Raw genomic sequence first — 24,349 nt, forward strand, 5'->3', positions numbered from 1 at the left:
GACTGGGAAAAGATATTCACCAACCCCACATCCAACAGAGGGCTGATCTCCAAAATATACAAAGAACTCAGGAAGCTATTCTCGAAAACACCAAACAATCCAATTAAAAAATGGGGTACAGAACTAAATAGACAATTCTTAATAGAGGAATCTAAAATGGCTGAAAGACACGAGAAAGTGTTCAACATCCTTAGCCATCAGGGAAATGCAAATCAAAACAACTCTGAGATACCATCTTACTCCTGTCAGAATGGCTAAAATCAAAAATACCAATGACAGTTTATGCTGGAGAGGATGCGGAGAAAGAGGAACACTCCTCCACTGCTGGTGGGAGTGCCAACTTGTACAGCCACTTGGAAATCAGTATGGCGACTCCTCAAGAAAATGAGAATGAGTCTACCACAAGATCCAGCAATTCCACTCCTAGGCATATACCCAAAAGAAGCACATTCATATAACAAGGACATCCGTTCAACCATGTTCATAGCAGCATTATTTGTAATAGCCAGAAACTGGAAGCAGCCTAAATGCCCCTCAACTGAAGAATGGATACAGAAAATGTGGTACATTTACACAATGGAGTACTACTCAGCAGAAGAAAACAATGGAATCTTGAAATTTGCAGGAAAATGGATGGAACTCGAAGAAACCATTCTGAGTGAGGTAACCCAATCACAAAAAGACAAACATGATATGTACTCACTCATATGTGGACCTACTTTATGATACATAGTAATGACCATGCTTTATCAGAGCTGTTTTTAATGTTACTCAGAAAGGTTTCCTTCCAGATGATGATTGAGAAGCTAATTTAAAAAAAAAAAAAAATGGTGCCAGGTACCACAAGGGTAACAGAACTGTGCTGTTTTTCTGGGATTTTGTTTTTTTACTTTTTTTTTTTTTAATGGAGAGTGCTAAATGTCTCTACAACTTTGTTTAAATGACTGCAGAATCTGGAAAAGCTGTTACTGCTATTGATGCATAACATACTGCCATTATTGGTCTTTTTATATAAATATAAATATAAATATAAATATAAATATAAATATAAATATAAATATATATATATATACATAAATAAGTTAGTCATTGTTGGCTTTTTTAATTTGTACTGGAACATTCTTTTACTTTGTTTTAAGTGTATGTTTCTCAAATAAACAATTTAGGTATTTTTTCATACCTTTTTCTTTCTGATGTAGACTCCAGGTTAATTAATATTTTACTGCATCTGGTAATGTATTCTGTGTTTGAAGCCTAGTGACTTTTCATTTTGATGTTCTTGTGATTTCATATGCTGTATTTTCCAAGCAATAAAATTCTGATGTATTAAAAAAAAAAAAAAACTGCTGGGCAACCAAAGGAAGAAGTAGAAAGACAACTCTAAAATCATTCTTTAACTGTACAAGCCTCTACTGCTAGCTGAGAATCACTGATACACAAGACCACTATCACTGAGATGGCAAGATAGCTCAGTGGAAGCCTAGTAATCTGAGTTCAATCCCCTAAACCCCATAAAAGCAGTAGCTGTCCTCTGATGTCCACATACATGCTAACACACACACACATACACACACACACACACACACACACACACACACACACAAATAAATAAATACATTTTAAGGACCATTATCACTGAATTATAATTCAGGAGCACTGAGACACAGAAGAAAAGTTGAAAACTACCACCTCAAGCCACTATAAAGTCTCAGACAGTAATAAGTGCTTACATGTAATGCTTTACATGGCTGTGAAGAGAAGATGGAAAGAATCTTAACCCTGAAATGTCAACAAGTCCTGTCATAAAAGGATCTAACGAAAATAATCACATGAATTACATTATATATATACACACACACATACATATTCTATAATATGTATGTGTGTGTGTGTGTGTGTATCACATCAACCAATTTTCTAATTCTCTGTTAACACCAACTCTATGTTTAGCAAGTAGTAACCAGCTGGACTTAGAACAGAACAAAGAGACTAAGGGCTCTCTCTACCACGTCTTCAATTGCCAATTACAAGCAGCAGGTTCTGGCTCTTGCACAACTTCTGTCTGGCTTGACTATGAGTAGTAGGTTCCCATGACCCTCTCCTGAATGATGGATAAGGCTTGGCCATTTGCAGTCATCCTTAGTCATAAACAGCATGGCTATCCCAGAGTAACCCTACTATGTTTCTCTTGCTTCATTTACCAAACCAAAATACACAAAACCTCTAGAGTGGTACATGGAGTTTTATAACTAGACCTTGGCTCCCAAGGCACACCTAATTCTTTGACAGGTTCTTAAGATAAACAAGTACATTCTAGCCATAATGAAGTCTCTTTTCTCCGATCATAAATGCACACTCTTTTTGACCCAAACTGTGGGCTCCAACTGGTCTTGCTGCCACCAAGAACCACACTTCTAAAAGTCCCAATAAACTGTTCTCTCTACAATTCTAGATCTGTCTGCCTCCCTCTCTTCCTGTTCATGGTACCTTGGGGTCTCTCCTCAGATATTAGCAGTGGATTTCTCTGGAGCAAACACCAAACAGCAAAAGGAAACAAACTAAATAAACAAAAGAACCTCACATTCTACTTACATAAAATACAAGTCACAAGCAGCAAAACACTACAATGATGTCTCAAGAGCAGATCAGTGGACGAAGGTCTAGGAGGGTGAAAGGAGCAATGCTGGGAGTTTGGACAATGATAAAATGATACCACATTATGGTGGTGGCTCTAGGAATGCACACATGTGCTCAAATTTATTGTATTAAAGATCAAGCAAAGAGGTCAAGACCGGGGCTGGTGAAACCCACAGAATCAGCTGACCTGAACAAGGGCCAGCACAGGACTGATCCAGACCCCTGAAATGGATGTCAATAAGGAGGCCTCGGCACTCTATGGGGCCTCTGGTACTTGATCAGTATTTATCCCTGGAGTAAGAAAGAACTTTGGGAGCCCATCCCACATGGAGGGATGCTCTCTCAGCCTGGACACATGGGGGAGGGCCTAGGTCCTGCCCAGGATGATATGACAGACTTTGGGGATTCCCCCATGGAGGGCCTCACCCTCCCTGGGGAGCAGAGGGGTCATGGGATAGGAGGCTGGTGGGGGGTGGGGGAGGAGGAGACCGAGAAGGGATTGACATGTGAAGCAGGCTTGTTTCTAATTTAAAGTAATTTAAAAAAAAATTCTTGGGGGAAAAAAAAAGATAATATTACTTCACTTCCTCAGGATGGAAAATTTTTGACAGTTAACAAGACACAATCAAGAGGCGTCCCCAAACACAACTCAGGTTTTACTTTCAGGAGCACAAATCAGAATAGCACAAGAGCAAGATGAAGTCCCTCAAGAGCACAATGAACATTATAATAACTTAGCACAACCAGCTCACAGGAAAAGAAACTCACTTCAGCGCCTATCTACTCTCCTTTTAATGACTACAGGAATCAAAATGTCCACTAGGCACAGAACACAAATTACCCAAATATGCAGTAAATTAAGAAATGCTGGGAAGAATACAGAGATGTAGCTCAGTGGTAGAGCACATTACTAAGCATATTCCATCCCTAGTAATACATGTGCACAGATACAAACAGAAACAAGACCCTACCTAAAAAATCAATATGGAAGGAAGAACTGACTCCTGCAGTTACTCTCTGACCTCTTCATGCACACTTGCTTTCAAACATAACACATACACATATGCTCTCTACACACACACTAATAAAGGAAAACTTTTTAATTAAAAAAAAAAAACTCAATATGAAGGAAATATCTGAGGAAGCCAGATGAGAGACATCCATGGATGGACACAGTGATGTGATAAGCAAGCTGAGCCTAACAGTGAGGAGATGAATTTGTATCCACTCACTGTACATATCTTTGGGTGATTCTCTGTATATACGGAAATTTCCACATAAATACAAGAAACAGAGCTCATTCTAATAGATGATGTAACCAAAAACATAAGCTAATAATATTTTTCCTCACACACTTTCCAATCAACAGTACACCAAATCATTCCACAAAGAGAAAAGCTATACATTCTGAAAGTAGTAATAGCTCTATATTGGAATGATACTCAATGGCCTCTGTAGAGGGCCTCAACTGAGGCTTTTTAGATAAACAATCTGGGGTAGGTGCTGGCATCCATGCTCCTTTGCAGCCTTGGTGCTGATTTCAGTCACCAGGCACATCAAGAACAACAAACAAATGAGTCATGATGAATTTTGATCACTATAGGATTACTATACCCTGGCAGAAGTTTAGAGAAGAATAATTTGCACCCAATCTCACAATGATCAACACCCATAGTTAAGTTACAGGAAGATTTACTTCAAAATTTAAAGGAGAAGCTAGTCATAACTTCCTACAAGCTACGTACCAACAAACACAAACAAAAAATCTGGACAGCTTGAAACATTAACTAACCATCCTAGACAAAAACAAAGGGAGAACCAAGTTCCAAAGACCAAAGATCAAGTGCTCCTGTCTTCTAGTATATTACAAAGTCTCTGTAAAATGCAATTTACACACGAATAAGTAAATGTAATTTTTAAAGAGGAAGGAGATAGCTCAGCATGTAAAGGCACTACCACCAAACCACATAGCCTGAGTTAAATTCACAGGATTCACGTAACAATGAGAACCAAATCCCAAGTTGTCCCCTGAGATGCACACCATGGTACCTGTAATACACACCACACACACACACACTTTTTAAATTTTTACTTTAAAATGCAGCTACAGCAGTATTTACAAAATGAAAAAGTATTCATTAAAAGTTCTTACCTTTTCTAGAAGGGAGCTCTCGATTTTGGGTTAATTCTGTCCCAGTGTACACAATTTCTCCATCTTTAACCATTTCATTCCACAGACCACAAAGACCATCTCTTGTGAATGCAAGCTGACAAATACAAAAAAGATAAACTTACACAGAGATCCATATAACATTTTTACTCAATTTTTATATATTTTTTAAAATTTCACAAGTACTCTACATCATTTCCATCCTTCTGCCCCTCCAACTCCTGTGCCCCTCTCAAACTTGTGACCTCTTCTTCTGTAATTATGACTATTAACATACATATATTATATATTACACATATCTATATACACATATGTAAAATATATACAACTTACTGAGTTTTGCTCATTGTGTCTAGGGCTGACGTTGGAAGTGGATAACCTATCAGAGGCTCACCATTAAAGAAAACTGATCCAGCAGACACTGATTGCCTATAGCTCTTGATCTGGGGTTGGGACTTGTGATACTTCCCCATCCACACTGGCATGTGAACTGGTGCTGACACTGTGTAGAGTCTTATTTAGGTAACCATATTGTTGCATTGTTATGAGTACAGCATCCCTATTGTATCTAGAAGACACTATCTCACAGGGAGGTATCCTGGTCCTCTGGCTCTTACAATCTTTCCATCCCTCTTCCATGGTGCTTCTTGAGCCTTAGGTGAGGGTGTTATGCTGTGTCAACTAGGGCTGGGCACCCCAGGGTTATTTCTCTGTAGTCTGACCAGCTGTGAAATTCTGTAATTGCCTCTGTCTACTACAGAAAGAAACTTCCTTGATAGGGGTGAGAACTACACTGAATAGTATTTAGAATACAGTTAGAAGCCAGGCGTTGGTGGCACACGCCTTTAATCCCAGCACTCGGGAGGCAGAGACAGGTGGATCGCTGTGAGTTCAAGGCCAGCCTGGTCTACCAAGCGAGTTCCAGGACAGGCTCCAAAACAATACAGAGAAACCCTGTCTCAAAAAACCAAAGAGAATACAGTTAGAAATTATATCATTTTAGGAGTAGGCTCACCTCTAGGCTCTATGACTTCTCCAGCCACAGGTTGGTCTACAGTATTGGTCCTGAATGCCCTCCTAATGAGCTGGTTGTAAATCCCACTAGACAGCTGGTAGTTACCCCAAAAATAAAAGTGCAACTATTGTACCACTGAGAATATCTTAGTGGGCCAGTGATAGCTGCATTTTGCAGGCTTCATGGCTGGATAAGACCACTGATTGCTTTTTTCCTTTGGAAGCTTACATAGTATCTTCTGATACTGAGAGCCAGTCCTCATAGAGTCAGTTCTAGCTCTATTTCTCCAAGTTCTGTGTCCAAAATGTATAGCATCTTTAGCAGCAGGGTCTTAAGGAATTAAATAGAATGGAAAAAATTCCTGATCCCCCTTATTTTATTCAATTATTCAATAATACAACATTGAGCTATTGCTTTTACTTAAAAAGAAGTAACATGCTAAAGATCATACAATGAAAACACACTGTGACAGCTTTCATTAATGGATCATGTCTCTGGAATTTTGTTTGGTTCGTTCTTTATTTTTTTGAAACAGGTTCTTACTAAGCATCCCAGGCCAGCATTCAACTTGAATCTTCCTCATGGGATTACAGGAATGTGTCACAATGGTAGGTCTTATACAAATCAATGAGTTTCTTTTTTTTTTTTTTTCTCCTGCTTTTTCAAGACAAGGCTTCTCTGTGTAGCCCTGGCTGTCCTGGAACTCGCTCTATAGACCAGGCTGGCCTCCAACTCACAAAGATCTGCTCGCCTCTACTTCCCAAGACTAAATTCCCAGGCTAAATTCCCATATTTCTTATATTTTCACATATTATATAAGGTATTTTGATCATATCTACTCTATTATGCACAGTCATTTCCCATCATAAACTTATCATTAGTCTAGTCCTTAAGAGCCCCTTTACTTTTATTTTTAAAAAAAAGTCTATATATTATGTAAAACAGACTTTGCCTTTCTGAATATGGCTTACTTTGCCTCATGAGCTTCAGTTCCACTCATTTTCTCAAAAATGACTTCAACCTCTTAATGATGGAGAAACAGTCCACTATGTGAGTGCATGCCTGCCTGCATGCATGCGTGCCACATTTTCTTTACCTATTCCTCCACTGATGAACAGACACCAAAGCTCATTTCATGACCTGGCCACTGTGACTAAAAAACAGTAAGCTGGGTATGCAGCAGGTATCTACCACATGCAGACTTTGACGCCTTCCGGTACATGCCTTGTCAACAGTACATAAGGGCTCCTGTTTCCCACCATGCACATCACCACTGGTTCTGTCCTGATGACAGCCATCCTAAATAGGTAACATGTAATCTCAGTGTAGTTTTGATTTATATTTTCTCATAGCTAAAACTACTGCCCACTTTTCTCCAGTATTTATTCCTATTTTTTCACATGAAAGTACTCTGGTTATTGGTCTAAGCATGACTAGATTATTAATGCTTGAGATGTTTAACTTTTTAAGGTTTTTATATATTCTGAGTACTAAAATCCTGCCAGATGCACAACTGGTAAAAATTATCTCACATTCCACAGATTGCTCGGTGATTATTTCCTTCACTATGAAGAAGCTCTTATTTTGGTGCAATACCATCTGTCAATTTTTTTATTTTCTGTGCTACTGAGGTTCTACTTTTTAATTAATTAATTTTATTATTATTTTATCCACATTGCTATTTTGCCTGCATGTATGACTGTGTGAGGATGTCAGATACCCTAGAACGGGAGTTACAGACAGTTGTGAGCTGTCACGAGGGTGCTGGGAATTGGACCTGAGTTCTCTGGAAGAACAGTCAGTGCTCTTAACCACTAAGCCATCTCTTTGTTTTGCTTTTTGTTTTTAGGGAGTTTTTGTTTGTTTGTTGTTGTTTTTTCAAGACAGGGTTTCTCTGTATTGCTTTGGAGCCTATCCTGGAACTCGCTCTGTAGACCAGGCTGGCCTCGAACTCACGGAGATCCACCTGCTTCTGCCTCCCAAGTGCTTTGATTAAAGGTATGCACCACCAACGCCAGGCTAACCCCACTGTTTTTAAAAATAATCGCTATATACCAGACGGTGGTGGCCCATACCTTTGATCCCAGCACTTGGGAGGCAGAAGCAGGTGGATCTCCATGAATCTGAAGCCAGCCTGGTCTACAGTTAGTTCCAGGACAGGTTCCAAAAATACAGAGAAACCCTATCTTGTAAAAACAAAACAAAAACCTCTATATCTATGTGTTTTTAAGTATTTCCATACATTTTCCACTAATAGTTTCAAAGTTTCTGGTGTTACAATAAGGCCTTTGGTCCATTTCATTGATTTTTCACACAGGATCAAAGGTAGAAAACAAGTTTCAGCCTTCTCCCTATGGATGCACAGTCTTCCTACACCACAGGTCAAACAGAGTATTTTCCCTCTGGTGTATGTTTTCAGCTTCTTTCTGGGAAATCAGACAGCTCTAGCTATGTGTTTACATATCTGGTTCCTCTGCTGTATTCTAATTGTCTGGCTTTGTGGCATTATCACAGTGTTTTTCTTATTATCGTTATGTAGTATAACTCAAATTAAATATTGGTACTTCCAGAGTTGCTCTTTTCCCTCAAGATTGCTTTGGATATTCACTACACTAAATTTCATGTAACACAAAAAAGGGGGAGGCTAGAGGCATAAATGCATACAAATGCTCTGAAAAGATAAACCCAAACTAAGTAATGGTGATTATGTATGAGGAGTCACTGACAGAACATGGAGGAAACAGGGAATTAAAAAAGCAGTATGTGCCAGGAGGTGTTGACGCACGCCTTTAGTCCCAGCACTGGAGACGCAGAGGCAGGCAGATCTCTGTGAGTTCGAAACCAGCCTGGTCTACAAGCAGTATGTGAGTATTCCTTATATATGTAAAACATAAATTATTTCCATCCTCAAAAGTTGAAGCTCCCAGGCTGGAGAATTGGCTCAGCACTTAGGAACACTAGCTGCTCTTCCAGAGGATCTGGGTTGGATTCTCAGAGCCCTCATGGTGGCTCACAGGCATGCATGTGATGCACAGGTGTGCATGCAGACAAAACACCCATACACATAAAATAAACATTTTTAATTCAAGTCACAGTATAAAAAAAGCAAAGCCTATAACTGGAAACAAGCAAAATAACCCAGCTTTATTTTTTAAAACAATGCTTTTGAGCTGAACAAAACAACAACAAACATGCTAACATGAATGAGAAAAGCCCATGAGGCCTCAACCCTATGCAAAGACCTAAAGGCAACTAAGAAATGCTGAGAGTAGAAGACATAACTTTCCCCAGGGCAGAGAATACAAACTGGTCATCCAATACCAAATAGTCAGCCCTGAAAACACACACACGAGTAACATTACATAGACACAGGTTAAATTTATGAGTGTGTGTGTATATACGACACAATATTTGTATGTAACAACAATTAACGAAAAAGAGGCCACGAATTTGAAAGACGGCAGGGAGGGGACCTATGGGAGGGTTTGGAGGGAGGAAGGAAAAGGAGGAGATGATGCAATTATATATAATCACAAAAAATAAAATAATTAAAAATGTCTTTCAAGGGACATTTTAAGCTTCACATAATTTGAATATAGTCTAAAGAGAAAAAATCTTTTTGTTTGTTTGTTTGTTTGTTTCAAGACAGGGTTTCTCTGTGTAACAGCTTTGCGGTCCTGGAACTCATTTTGTAAACCAGGCTGACCCAAACTTGGAGATTCTCCTGCCTCCTCTGGGATTAAAGTCATGAGCCACCACACCTGGAGAGAAAAAAATTCTTAAACCTTACATGCTGATCATTCATAACCTTAATTAACACAGAGATTATCATTTAAAAGAGATTCCATTATGCTATTTGCTAAAGTAATGTTCATATGACAAAAACCTGTTTGTTGTAAAGTACATTAATGTTACCAGAAACTAAAGTGTTAAATGTAAAAACATTTAACATCCAAAAGTCAAAGGACATTTTTTATGCACTATGGATTAGAAATCTCATTGAAAATTTATCTTTAAAATACATTTGTTCTGTATGTGGAAAGAATCTAACTTGAAAAACAGCACTGTTACTGTACTGAGTACCAAGATACAGGCCTCAAAGCACCACTTCCCACTAAAGGGAACCAGAGCTCTTAGAGAGAAAGGCTAATTTGGGGATCAATGTAAACAATATAATATGAGCATGTCATGTTTTACCTTCTCCAAAAAACGGGGGGGGGGGGGGCAAGTGTGGAGATGCATACTTTTAATCCCAGCACTTGTAAGAGGCAGGCAAATCTCTGTGTTCAAGGCCAGCCTGGTATACAAAATGGATTCCTGAACAGCCAGGGCTACAGAGAAACCCTGTCTCCCAAAAGAAGAATTAATTAATTAATTTGCACAAAAACTAATGAAGACAAGATTCCTGTCAAAGCTAAGAACAATTCTGAGCATCACAATACATAACAAATGTAAAAGACAACAGCAATTTAACTGTATGAGTAAATAAAGACATTCAAGAGAAAACATGAAAAATAAAAACACCCTAGTTTGTCCACATCTGTTTCAGAAAAAGGATTCCCAGAGTTAACAGCCAACACAAAGCAGGAAGAGGAGGCACTGGAAACACCCAGAGAAGGTATGCACTCTAAAAACTGCAGGTATGGGTGAAGCCATCTCATCTACTATAGATACACTTCAAAAGACTTATTTTAACCCAGGGTAACCCTTTAATCCCAGCACTCAGAAGGCAGGATCAATGCAAGTTTGAGGCCATCACTACTTAGTGAGTCTCATTCCAGCCATCATGACTACATGATGAAACACTGACTCAAAAAAAAGAAAAAAAAGGAAGAAAAGTAGGAGAGGGAGATGGAGGAGAAGGACAGACTTCTATTTGTCCATTTTCTTTTTTTAAAGATTTATTCATTTTATATGTATGAATGTCTGCATGTATATATGTGCACCAAGTGCATACAGTGCCTACAGAGTCCAGAAGGTGTTGAACCCTCTGGAACAAGTTGTGAGTGATCATGCAAGTGCTAGAAAGCAAACCTACAGATCCTCCACAAAAGCAGCAAGTGCTCTTATCCTCTGAGCCATCTCTCTAGCCCATCTGTCCACCTTCTGCTAGGTCAGGGCCTTAAAACACACACACACAATTCTGCTCCTTGACAGGCACCATCCACCATCCTCATGAAGCACCCACTAGCAGGTGTGGTCAGAGGTTCCTCTAATCAGGATTTCTCCCTACAGCCACTACCTTCAATAGCAGTTTCTTTAAAACAAATTAAGAACAAAAAGACATCATGTATAACCCTCATTACTGAATTCTCTTTTTTTTTTTTTATTTGCACAGGCATGATCTGACATAAGTTTAAGGCTACCTCATATGCTGGAGCCCACAGAGGCAGAAGAGGGCATAGGACCCCCCTAGATCTCAAGCTCCAGATATTTTTGAGCCACTAGGTGGGTGCTAGGAACCAAACCCAGGTCTTCTGCAACAGCAGAGAATGTTTTAACTGCTAAGCCATCTTTCCATCCCTGAATTATTCTACACCTTTTCTCCAGTTCTTCACAGTTCTTTCCAGCCTAATCTATGCAAGTAAATATTCAGATCTCACTTTTATGAAACTATTCATAATAAGCAACAAAAGGGGATAAAATGGTCCCCAAGATTCTGGTTCTCTGTGGTACACATTCAACTTGTGTTCTCTTCCAACAAACTACAGACAGACCCATAAATAAGATGGTGTGTCACACCACTACCTAAGTGTTCTATGGCAAATGTGAATTAATATACCAAATGTGTTAAGGCTTCGAATTCATTGCCTCCTAGTTAAGCAAAAGAAACATTATCTTTGGAGTCTACTTGATCAAGAGTGACTAAACATCTCAGGAGATATTTTCACAGAGCCTAGGAAAAGCAAGTAGAGGTCTGTGGAATACCAAAAAAAAAAAAAAAAAAAAAAAAAAAAAAAAAAAAAAAAAAAAAAAAAAAGCAGTCGCTGAGCCCAGGGCATCAAGTCACAGCTACAAGGAACTAACTGAAGTGAGGATTCTGAGGCCCAGATGAGGGCAAGGACCAGTCCCCAGAAGACTGCAGCCAGTATCCTGACCTACTGAAATGTCAGAATATAAGTAAATTGTTTTAAGTTGCTAAATTTGTGTCTAGTGATTTGTTACACAATAATAGAACACTAATTTGGCATTCTGCTTAGTTCCATAGACAAACTGCTTTTTCTCAGCACTGTGTTATAATTACTATTCACATGACTAATGAGATAACTTGAAGGCCTAGTACAGAGCAAACCATCCACAGAGCTCCAGGGTTAGTTGCCATGAGTCCCCACTCAGGCAAGGGTAGGCCTGTAGTAACGTAGCAGGCTTTATTGAGTCATCCATGGTCTATAAACCCAGCGTTCCCCGTGTTGGATTTTGGTAGGAAAGCTACATTGTTCTGTCATCAGTTCTCTATGTGTGATAAAGAGATGTCTGTTGACATCTCCCCAGGAACAGCAAGGGACAGAAGCCACATACCTGGCAAGTAATCTTTTCTTGGAAGGCACAGACTAGACATCTTGAGGAACACAATGTGAAGGATCACAAGATAATACACATGAAGCATGGGCTCAAGCAACAGTAACCCAACTGCAACAGTGAGAACATCCACCAACCAAGCATCAGGTAGTCTTTAGAAAGGCAATGCCTCAGTGGTTAAAACAAATTATCTACAACTAAACGCTATATGGACCAACCTAACTATGCATTAAGATAGAGCTCTAAAAGCAAACTGATCTCAAGCAATTTACATGAATGCCAAAGCAAAACTCATTTTCATACACACGTATATTGTACATTCATCATATTTCCATACTCCCCAACTTTTGTTTATCTCTTTAAAAAAAAAATTAAACTAAACTAAAACTAAACCCACAACCAGGTACTATAATGCATGCCTGTTCTCCCAGACATTCAGAAGGCTGAAGCAGTTGGATCAAAAATTTATGAAGTCAACCTGGGAAATAGTGTTACTCCATATCAAAAATAAGGATGTAAAACAAAATCTAGCATAATATATTTATAATGATCACCATTTAATGACATTTTAGCAAACATACCTATAGCTAGAGTTACCGATGGATGCAAATGTCAGAATCATTCAAGAGACTGGTATTGGTGATTGACTAAGCAGAAAAAAAGCATTAAAAGCTCTATAAAAAGTACCCAAATGGAGTGATGCAAAATACTACAATGAGAACTTCAATTGTACAGTGCTATCCCAGTCTTTGCTCCTATCTCCTAAACACACAGGAGTCCAGGCTGATCTTTCCATGACCACACCAAGCCACTAGTTCTATGTGGATCTACAATCTTATGATATCAAAGAATTTCCTTTCTCTACTCATTCCTCAGGAGCCAGGAAAAATCTTCCTGAGGTATTCTCAAAAGTGCAGGCTGATCTGACATGAGAGGCAAGCGCTCGACCACTACACTGAGCTCTGTATCTCCAGTTTCCCTGGCCTTTCCTTTCGCCCCACTCTCCCCACTTCCCCCATCCTGCTTTGAAATTTTTGAGATAGTGCCTTACTGAGGTGCCCAAGCTGATCCCAACCTCTTTCTATTGTACCAGAAAGGACTTGTACTTACATACAACCCTGCTGTCCCAGGTTCCCAAAAAGCAGGGTTATAGGCCTGTCCCACCAATTTGTGTGTTTTTTACCTGAGTTTGGTTCCCTATACCTATGTCAGATAGTGCACAGCTGCCTGGTAACTCCAGCCTGGGGATCAAATTCACTCTGAGAGAACCCATACACTCCTGGCATATATTCACCAGACACATACATAAAAATAAAAATACATGTCTTTTTTTGTTTTGGTTTTTTTTTTGGGGGGGGGGGGTTTTGAGACAGGGCTTCTCTGTATAGCTTTGGAACCTGTCCTGGCACTTATTCTGTACACCAGGATGGCCTTGAACTCAGAGATCTGCCTGCCTCTGCCTCTTGAGTACTGGGATTAAAGGCAATGAGCCACCACTGCCCGGATAATAAATATTTTTTAATTAAAGAAGTCTAACAAAGCCAGGTGGTGGTGGCACATGCCTTTAACCCCAACACTTGGGAGGCAGAGGCAGGTGGATTTCAGTGAGTTCAAAGCCAGCCTGGTATACAAAGTGAGTTCCAAGGTCAGCTAGGACTGCTACACAGAGAAAGCCTGTCTCAAAAACAAAAAAGACTACCAAGATTTACAAAGCCCAAATAATCAAAAGCATCAACAAAAAAGCCACACTATTCTACAAAAACTATTACAGCAAATCACTAATCAACTATTTTACACTGCATAAAACTGAAGACTCTGGAGGTAGTTGATAAATAGGAATTTTTGAATCAAGTCTCAAAATATTTACAACAAAAATGAAAACCAAAAATAACTCACTCCAGGAGAAAACAACTGCATTCTCCACTGACTCCTCCACATTCTGCATAGACCTCTACAAAGGAATTCATCCTGTCTCACTCTATTACCTACAATCATCCTTGTACTCCAGGAATCCATGTGCTCTCAAAGGAAAAATCTGTTTTCTGTTACCTCTGTAGTTCATTAACATCCTATCCTGACTTGACTCTGGGCCTGACATTGTTTTTTTGTTTGTTTGTTTTGCTTGTTTTGTTTTTTTTTTTTGGTTTTGCTTGTTTGGTTGGTTGGTTTTGCAGATCTGACTACCTTGGCCTCCCAAGTGCTTAAATTACAAGCATGCACCACCATGCCTGGCCTTGATATTTTGTTTGTTTTGTTTGCTGGCAAACCTGATTAGACATACTATCCAACCTTTTACAATTCAATGGTTCACAGTCAACGATTGACTAGCTCTTCTATATTTTTCTAGTACTGCTCACATTACATATCACATGATCTCTGCTTAACTGTCAGTCAAGCTTAAAGAAAGAAAGAAAGCTGAGCAAGACACAGAAAACAAACCAGTACACAGAATTCATCCATGGCCTCTGCCTCAGTCCCTGGATGATGGACTACAAACTGTAATCCTTTCCTCCCCAAGTTGATTTTGGTCATGGTGTCTTATTACAATAGAAACCCTAACTAAGACAAAAATTGGGGGCTGGAGAGATGGCTCAGCAGTTAAGAACATTAGCTGCTCTTCCAGAGGAAGCTATGGCAGCTCAGAATTGTCAGTAACTCCAGTTCCAGGGGATCCAACCCTTTCACACAGACATATATGCAAACAAAACACCAATAAAATAAATAAATAATGAATTAAAAATCAAAAAGGACAGAAATTGATATCACAAGTGGGGCACTGTTATGACAGACTTGATCATATGTTTTGTGAAGGATTATGGTAGCATTTTGGAATCCAGAGCTGGAAAAGCCACTGAACATTTGGCTGTTCTGTGGAAGCTTGGAAGATTAAAATGTTGAAAGCAAACAATGGAAGCCTAGCTTGAGATGTTTCAGAAAAGAGTAAGACTCTGACAGGGCTATTTGTATGATAAAGTATTAAGAGTCTGACCTGGGTTGGCATGTAAAATCGAAAAAAAATTAAATAAATAAAAAAGTATTTTAAAAAATCTGTGAATCCCAGCCTAGTCTACAAGAGCTAGTTCCAGGACAGCCTCCAAAGCCACAGAGAAACCCTGTCTCAAAAAACTAAAAAATAAATAAATGAATAAATAAATAAATAAATAAATAAATAAATAAAAATAAAAATCTGTGAATCTAGTCAGCTAGAGCTGAGAAATTAACTATGATTAAGAGACTGGAACTACTAATGTGAAACCTTTCCATTACTGGGATACTAGGTGCTGGTCAGTGGGAGCTGAGAAACTAGCAACAATTAAGAAGGAACTAGTGGGGCTAGAGAGATGGCTCAGCTGGTAAGAGCACTAACTGCTCTTCCAGAGGACCTGGGTTCAATTCCAAGCAACCACATGATATCTCGATGTTGTCTATAACTCCAGTTCCAGGGGATCTGACACCTTCACACCAATGAACATAAAATAAAGTTAAATAAATTATTTTAAAAAGAAGAAGAAGGAACTAGCATCACTCAGGTGAAATATTCTGGGAAGTGTTTCTCAAGGCCAGCACACAGAGGTAGCCAAAGTACCTCAGGCTGGCAGCTGATCTTGATAATATGTAAGAGTCTCCCAGGTGGTACTGGTTTTCAAGACATGTGGCACTGTCAGGGGCCAGGAGAAACCACTGGTAAAAGGTACGCCCTCAATAACAGTGAAAACCCCAGGACTGAAAGAGTAAGCTGAAGCTTGGCATCATGTGGTGGCATTACAGTCCCTGAACAGAGCCCAGGATATACTACTGATGAAGGTGCAGCCCAGTTACAGTAAAGAACTCAGAATTTGAGATGTCAGTACCAGGGGATGGATGACCACCAAGGATAGCAGCAGCTGTGGAATGGAAGCCAGTCTGAGCCTAAAAGAGGAGCTGTGTGTACAGTGGATGGCAGAGCCTGAGAAGCACCTGTGCCCAGAAGATCATGAGTCCCAGAAGTCTGACACTAACTTCACACTGCTGGACTTTGGTTTTGCTTTGATCTGACTATAACTGTGCCCTGGCTCGTCCCTCTTGGAATAAGAAAGTATGTCCCTTGTTTTGTTTTGTTTTTTAATTTTTATTTTACATAAGTTAAAAAGACGTAAGTTTACATAAGACAAACTTATGCAGCTGAACAGTGGTGATGCACACCTTTAATCCCAGAGCTCAGGAAGCAGAGGCACTCGGATCTCTGTGAGTTCAAGGCCAGCCAGGTCTACAAAGCAAATTCCAAGACAGCCAGAGATGTTAAAAAGAGAAACCCTATCTTGGAAAAAAAAAAACAGGGCATAAGAATGTATAATCACTCAAAAACATTTAAAATGAACTAAAGAACAAAGATAAAAGCCAAAAAGGAAAGTATAATACACAGAGATTATCTGCATACTAAAGACAACATAATAATTATAATTATGAATACTAAAGTTATAAATTCTAAACTAGAAGACAACATGTTACTTTAAAATCAGTTATGGTATTCTAATTAACCATATGCTGAATGTTACACAAAAATACATATTGCTTCTCTCTCCATTCCTGTTCTTTTGTTTTGTTTTGTTTTGTTTTTCGAGACAGGATTTCTCTGTGTACCCCTGGCTGTCCTGAAACTTGCTTTGTAGACCAGCCTCGAACTCACAGTGATCCACCTGCCTCTGCCTGCTAAGGGCTGGAATTAAAGGCGTGTGCCACCACTGCCTGACCCTATTCTATTTCTTTAGCAAAACAAGGTCTGGTCTGTTTAAGAGCAAGATTACCATTTAATGGAAACATATATAGTGAGGCACTGTCTTTTGGGTGTGTTCCTTAAACTGGAACAGCAAAGTCGAGTTTCTATTTGAAGATGTTTTAAATAACAGCATAGGAACAAGTTAATAACTCTACATAATGCTTTGAATCAACCCAACAAAAGTCATACACAAAAATAGCAAACCTTTACTTTCATTATAGAACTCTATTACAATGCCATTCTATTGAGAGAATTATACTTAAATGATAGAGAAAAAGAATCCCAAAAACATCAAGTTACCTACATTTACCACATTCTAGCAAGGTAGTGGTGGTGCACAGCTTTAATCCAGCACTCAAGAGGCAGAGGCAGGTGGATCTCTATGAGTTCGAGGCCAGCCTGGAATATAGAGTGAGTTCCAGAACAGCAAGGTCTGTTATACAAAGAACCCCTGCCATATATATATTTTTTCAGCATATCAGCAAGCAGCTAGATAGTCAAAACCTAAGAACAGAATTCATTAAATGTCCATCCTTATACACCTTTTGATCTACTGATATAATGACAATATTTATATTCAATGGTTAATTTTTAAGTACACTTTTAAGCTTAATCATTTTAAATTTACAACTATGTGCCAAATACAGACAAATAAATGATCCAGAATCTAACTACTGGTGTAACATAAAAATTGGGAAGGTAACTATGCTAAGTGAACAAAGCTGCTCTCAGAAAAACCATACACCACATGATAATCTCAAAATAAGAAGTCTATAAAAGAGATCAATTCTCAGTGCCAGAGATTACAGACTATAATGAAAGTGACACAAAAGGGCAGCACCAAGTAGATCACTCTGGAGGTGATGGCTACATGAACTGACATGACAGAATGGCACAGAACTGTGCACATAAACTGTAATGATGCACATCTACTGATTTTAATATTATACCACAGTTAAATAAAATATAACCATTGGGAGCATCTGGTTAAATGGAACACACTGATCTTACTATTCTATTGGCAACTTTCTGAGTCTATCACTATTTTCAAAATTAAAAGGTTAAAAAAATGCTTCATGCATATCTAATTTCATATGCCATTTCAAAGAATCCTTAAACAGAAAAAACCTGAGTGCAGCTTATGTAAGAAAGAGCAACGAATTTGTATTCTGGACTCAAGCTCAAAGACATACCCTTATCCTTTCATCAAGATTGACCAAAAAAAAAAAAAAAAAAAAAAAAAAAAAAAAAAGTTCTAAGAAAAAACTCTGAAAATACTGTGTCCTTTCCTTTTGGTTCACTGAAAAACTACAACCACAACAGATAAACAGTAATATGGCTACACATTTCAGCCCTTTATTATATTGCCTTTTCAAGAGTAATGAAGGAAAGCTAGATGCCTCAATAAATCTACATAAAAATTAGCAATGCTAAGCATTAAACTGTGGAGAATTTTTGGCATGTATATGTGTGCATCAATGTGTATGGGTGAATTACTGTGTGCAGATGCACATACAAATGTGTCTAGAGGCCAGAAACTGAGGTGATCAATCCCTTATTTTCTGACACAGGAACTCTCACTTGAACCCAGCACCTGTCATTCAGCTAGTCTAGTTACTGAGTTTGTCTCAGGAATTCCTGTCTTTGCCTTTCAGCACTGAGATGACAAGAGGGCCACCACAGCCACCATGTGTGTGATGGAAATCAGAACTGTGTCCTCACACTTGTACAGCTAGCTCTTTTCTGACTTTTCTGAGCCACTTCCCCAGCCCAATGCTCTGTGTGTGTGTGTGTGTGTGTGTGTGTGTGTTGTGTGTGTGAGTGTGTGTGTGTGTGTGTGTGTGTGTGTGTGTGTGTATGTGCGCACCCGTTCACGATTGAAAGCCAGATGGTACTTGGCCTACAGTGAGCACTACATTAAAAACTGCTGGTTGCAAAGAACTAGGCCTGACATGTTAATATTTACAATAAAGTAGCTAAGGATCAATGTTTATTATACACATCATAAAATTTTTCATACTTCAAAACCATTTCCTTTCTAAAGCTACTAAAATGTTCTTGGGTATTTCAAACAAAATAAACTTATGAAAATAAACTTCCTAAAATTTACATATATAAACACATATGTATGTCTTTCCCATATACTATTTATTAACAATATGTCAGTACAAAAGTCTAAGTAGGAATTCAGGACACACTCCACCACCACCACCCCTCTACCTCCTCTACATAGAGGTAAAGACTGCCAGCATAAAATGAGTATGTGCAATGTGAGTCTGCCAGGATCCCAAAAAGTGACACTGTGTCTACGCCTCAGGGAAGAACAACATGCATTCCTCATATTTTTTTTTCCAAGACAGGGTTTCTTTGTGTAGCTCTGATTGTCCTGGAACTCACTCTGTAGACCAGGCTGTCCTGGAACTCAGAGATCTACCTACCTCTGCCTCCCAAGTACTAGGATTAAAGCAGTATCTCACCTCTGCCCGGGGTTGCATTCCTCACATTTAATAAGCAATGCTAGAGAACCTTCACAATCACTTTTGCATGCTATTTACATATATGTATTACCAAACACATTTTCTTCTGATGTATAGCCAAAACTTATTCATTTGTTCTTAGAAGATAGTAGGAAGACTTGCTAAAAAAAAGAAATGTTTTAATGTATAAAAAAGGCCAAATACTAGTATCACACTGAATAAAAACATAAAGTGATATGTACTCTAAAACACAAATGGAGCTTATATGTATGTATGATATATATATATATATATATATATATATATATATATCTGACTCCAGAGACAATCAGTATATTATTAAGTTGGCTTTAGATCAAAATACCAAAACTATTTTTTTCTTTTTTTTTTTTTTTTTGGTTTTTTTGAGACAGGGTTTCTCTGTGTAGCTTTGGAGCCTATCCTAGCACTTGCTCTGTAGACCAAGCTGGCCTCAAAACTCACAGAGATTCACCTGCCTCTGCCTCCCAAGCCACCAACACCTGGCCAAAATAACAAAACTTGTATTTGGCATTTGATCAGTTGTAATTACTAAGGGGGAAAAAAACAACTCCATTATGTAAAGTGAGTTGATTCTGTTTTTGTTTGATGTGGGGTTTTGGGGGGGTATGGTTTTAGGTTTTGGTTTTTCTGCATTAATGACAATCTAAACTAAGGCTTTGAACACACTAGGTTAAACACCCAGCCCTTACAATAGTTGCTTTATATATAAACCACAAAAAGCAAATCTTAAAACATTTGTCTGACCAAGTAAAAGCCATTGCTGAGAAGCCTGACAACCTGAGTTTAGGTTCTTGGAACTCATATAAAAGCCAAATTCAGGAGAGCATGTCTGTAATCTCAGTATTCCTACAGGTAGACAGGAGGCAGAGAAACAATTACCCTGGAAGCTCACAGACCAGCTAGCCTGGACTCCACAGAGCAGCAAATGACAGAGACCCTGCTGCAAACAATGTGGAAGTTCAGGATCGACGCTGAGGTTATCCTCCAACCTCTACATATGTGGGTGGCACATGTATAACCTTGCACATGAGCACATTGACACATATCATATACACATAAGAATAAATAAACTTCAAATTTTTTTTAAAGTTTGTATAACTCTCGGTATTTCAGAAATAAGAAATTACTTATTTCTCACCTCTCTAACCTGTTTATAAAAGTCAAAAGAATGCTGACACGAATAACTAAACAAAAAGAAGTATTTAAACAAGATGATAAGAACAAATTATTAGCTCAGTCCTATCTAATATCACACCATGAACAACAAACCTATCATCTACAACAGCCCTCAACACTTGGTCTCTTATCTACTGACACTCAGTGTTTAAAGGTAAAAGGAAATCAGAAAGAGGCAATAACAATTATAAAACTCCATGATCAAATGCTGCTTACAGTGCCTTGTAGTCAGGAATGCTATATAATGAGCTCTACACAAGACTGTTATTAAAAAGTCGATTAGTTGACAAATATTTAATGTGGTTAGACCCAAAAAAGAGCACATAGACAACAAAAACATTTCATACACTTTTTCATGCTGGTGATATGGAGGTTCAAAAGTATTCTTCTAAACCACTCATAAACAAAAACTTGCTTATAGGGAATCACCTACAAAAATTTAATTAGGATCATGTATTTAATAATTTCCTAACACACTTGTAATTACATTATTAAACATTACAGTCATAGGCCAGCATTCTGTTTCTCATATTCCTGGTACGAAAATCTGAACATTTCTCTTAATTACAGCTGTAATATATATGAAACCAATCGCTCAAGTAAACTTTCAACTCAATAAAAGCACAAACACAAAATCACAGAAAATGATAACTTACTACATATCACTTCACTGCTTCCCTCACAGTTAACAATTATCTCCAAAACTATCAGTAAGAAACAAACAAGGTGGCACATGCCTTTAATCCCAGCACTGAGAACGCAGAGGCCAGCCAGCCACGGTTACACACACAGTGAGACCCTGTCTAAAAATAAGAGAAGAAAAAAGAAACTAACAACAGTCGAGTCTTGATTAAGAGTGTTGGCAGGAGCTGGGATGGAGTTCAGCTGGTAATGCACTTGCCTAATTGTACCACAGAAACCCAGCAAGGTGGCACATGCCTGCAATGCTAGCACTCCAGAGGTGGAGGCAAAAGGATCCAATTTCAGGTCATCCTCACCTACATGAAGTTCAAGGCCAGCCTGGGAATATGAAACCCTGTCTTTAAACAGAGAGTCCTGAATAAAAATTGAAAACATGCATAACTAGATCTCAAGTTTCTTGCACTTAGAAATAAGTTTAATTAAAACACAACCCCATAGCATCTACCTCAACAGTCATAATAAATGTTATATTCTAAGTTATAAGAAACAACCCTAATAAGACAAGATCTAATTCTACTTAAACCAAAAATTTTATAGAGACAGGAACACACAAAGAAAAGAAAACAAGTCAACCCCACCTGGATATCTGTTTTCAACCATTTGGAATCAAGGCGAGACTGGGCAGCCAAACAGAAAGACTCAGAAGGCATGTTTGCTCCCGGTGTTCAGGCCTGCAAGTCAGACAGAAACGTTGGAGACCTAAAGCTTTTTAAACTGTTACTTACACCGTTCTGCAGTTTAACACGGCAGAAACACAGAAGGTAAAAGAGGGAAGAAGAGAGTTGGGGGAGGGGACGAGAGGACGAGAGATGAGAGGAGAAAGCTGGACCAAGATGGGAGGAAGGAGGGAAATACCACTTCCAATAGAGGTAGAGTCGCTGGGATTTCCTAATACGTTGACCAGACCTACAGTGGTCACAGGCGGCCACTGCACAATGTCATCCCACTCCCTGAAGTCTAAAAGGGGCGCGCGCGAGCGAGAGCGCGCGCGAGCGAGAACGCGCGTACACACATACACACACACACACACACACACACACACACACACACACACACACACGACACAAAAACTATCGCAACGACAAACGACACCCAGTGTGCATCAGCCATTTTACCTACAGCAGTCCAGAGTGCGGGAAATAAACAAAAGTCATGTCTGCAGATACATCTACAATAATCGCCTGAATACTCAAGAGACAGCCGAGACGGCGCGGCCTCCAAAGCGCACAGGCCCTCCTCGTTTCTCCGCGCCAACGCCCGCCTTCCGCCTGCCGCTCCGCTCTCCGGGCCCCGCTCTCCTGGACCTGGCGCCGCCCGTCTTCGGCCCCTCCGCCCTCCTTCAGCCCCGCTCAGCCAGACCTGGCACCGCCCGCTCCGCCAGCCGGCTGCGGGAACACTCCCTGCAGGAGCCGGCCGGCGCTAGCGATCCAGTCCGCGGCCTGAAGCGCAGGCTGACGCATGACTGCGTCCAACCAATAGCGCGAGGTTACGAGACGGCTTCAGCCAATAGACAAGCAGTATTGCATGGCCCGCCCAACTTCCGCTTCCTCCAACACGACTCACCTTCCTTCTAGAGACTCACCCGCTTGACGACAGCCAACCGCAGACGCCGGGAGGCGGGACTTCTGCGCACGCAAGCTGGCTTGCTCTCTCTCCATTCTCGACTGTTGTGTTTCCAGAGACCCGAAGTTGGGTCGGCATTTCCAGCGTGATGAGACCTACGAGGCTGCATGAGCTGCACTACCGCGTCGTCCTGGCCTTTGAGCCACTGGGCATAAGACAAAATTTAAGAAAAAGCAATTGATCCGGGCCTGGTGGTGCACGTCTTTCATATTAGCACTCGGGAGGCCGGGGCAGGTGGATCTCGCATACAGAGACCCTATCTCGGGGAGAAAAAAAGGAAGAAAAAAAGAGCAATTGAAATTACACAAAGTATGTTCTCTGATCATTATGGAGTTAAACTTTAATTACACATAAAAATAAATAAAACGAAACACAATCTCCAAACACTTAGAAATTAAACTTTTCCACGAGGAGAGAAAAAAACCAAAGGACTTAGAACACTTTCAGTAAAAACTGCGGGTGTTATGTCATTTTAAATACAATAGTTCATTTTACTCATCTGTAGAAAGGCTGCATTGACAGATAGGCCAGGCCACGAGTGATACGGAGGCTCAATTGCAATGTTAAAATTACCTGACTTTGCAGGTGGTGCACGCCTTTCCAGCACTCGGTAGGCAGAAGCAGGCAGATCTCTGGGAGTTTGAAGCCAACCTGGTATACCAAGTAAATTCCAGGACAGGCTCCAAAAGTACACATTCAATGAAATGTCTCTCACATTTGTCTTTCTTCTAGATTAATCTCTTGAATGTTTGTTTCTTTTCACCTTTTAAGCAGTGATGCCAGGTTAAATAGTCACTTGGACAATTCCAAATTTCTTGTATTTCTCATTTGCAGGGGGCAGCGAGTTCTGTGGTAGTTCTTTCACCTTTCTTTCCTCTGTATTGTTTTCCTTGTAGTAGTGTTATACTTACTGAGAGCTATATTACTGAGAGCTATTTCTCCTTTGAAGTAACCCTGTCTCGAAAGACAAAACAGAACAACAACAAAAAATTGCCTGTCTTTTGTCAGCCTTGGTATGTAGCTTCAGAGTCACTCTATGGGTTAAGGGATTTGCCATGGCTCTAGATATCTCTGTTTCTGACGGTAGGAAACAGTATGAAAGAGCCACCATCTTTTATCACATTTCCCAAAGACTCTGACTCTAATTTACAGTTCTCCTTTGTTTCTAAAGTATGTGAACAAAGTTTCAAATTCAACCACATCCAAATCACAGACAAGTTGGAAAGGGCTTT

At 39.5% G+C, this 24,349-nt stretch overlaps 1 protein-coding gene across 4 annotated transcripts in view; it reads right to left on the minus strand.

Moving 5' to 3' along the window:
* Positions 1-22,935, minus strand: part of Herc2 (HECT and RLD domain containing E3 ubiquitin protein ligase 2) — a 175,960-nt gene extending 153,025 nt beyond the window's left edge. For 2 of the 4 annotated variants that reach the window (XM_027404741.2, XM_027404739.2), the window contains exons 1-3: positions 22,610-22,934; positions 22,073-22,165; positions 4,790-4,904 (exon numbers count right to left, since the gene is read on the minus strand). In XM_027404741.2, coding sequence (XP_027260542.1) covers positions 4,790-4,904; positions 22,073-22,144 — 187 coding nt within the window. In that variant the 5' untranslated portion in view covers positions 22,145-22,165; positions 22,610-22,934. Of the gene's footprint in view, positions 1-4,789; positions 4,905-22,072; positions 22,166-22,609 lie in introns of all 4 variants that reach the window. The other 2 variants (XM_027404742.2, XM_035442481.1) reach the window with 2 other exon arrangements.
* Between the last annotated feature and the right edge of the window lie 1,414 nt (positions 22,936-24,349).

The sequence above is a fragment of the Cricetulus griseus genome, chromosome 3 (genome assembly GCF_003668045.3).
Source record: "Cricetulus griseus strain 17A/GY chromosome 3, alternate assembly CriGri-PICRH-1.0, whole genome shotgun sequence".
NCBI lineage: Eukaryota > Metazoa > Chordata > Mammalia > Rodentia > Cricetidae > Cricetulus > Cricetulus griseus.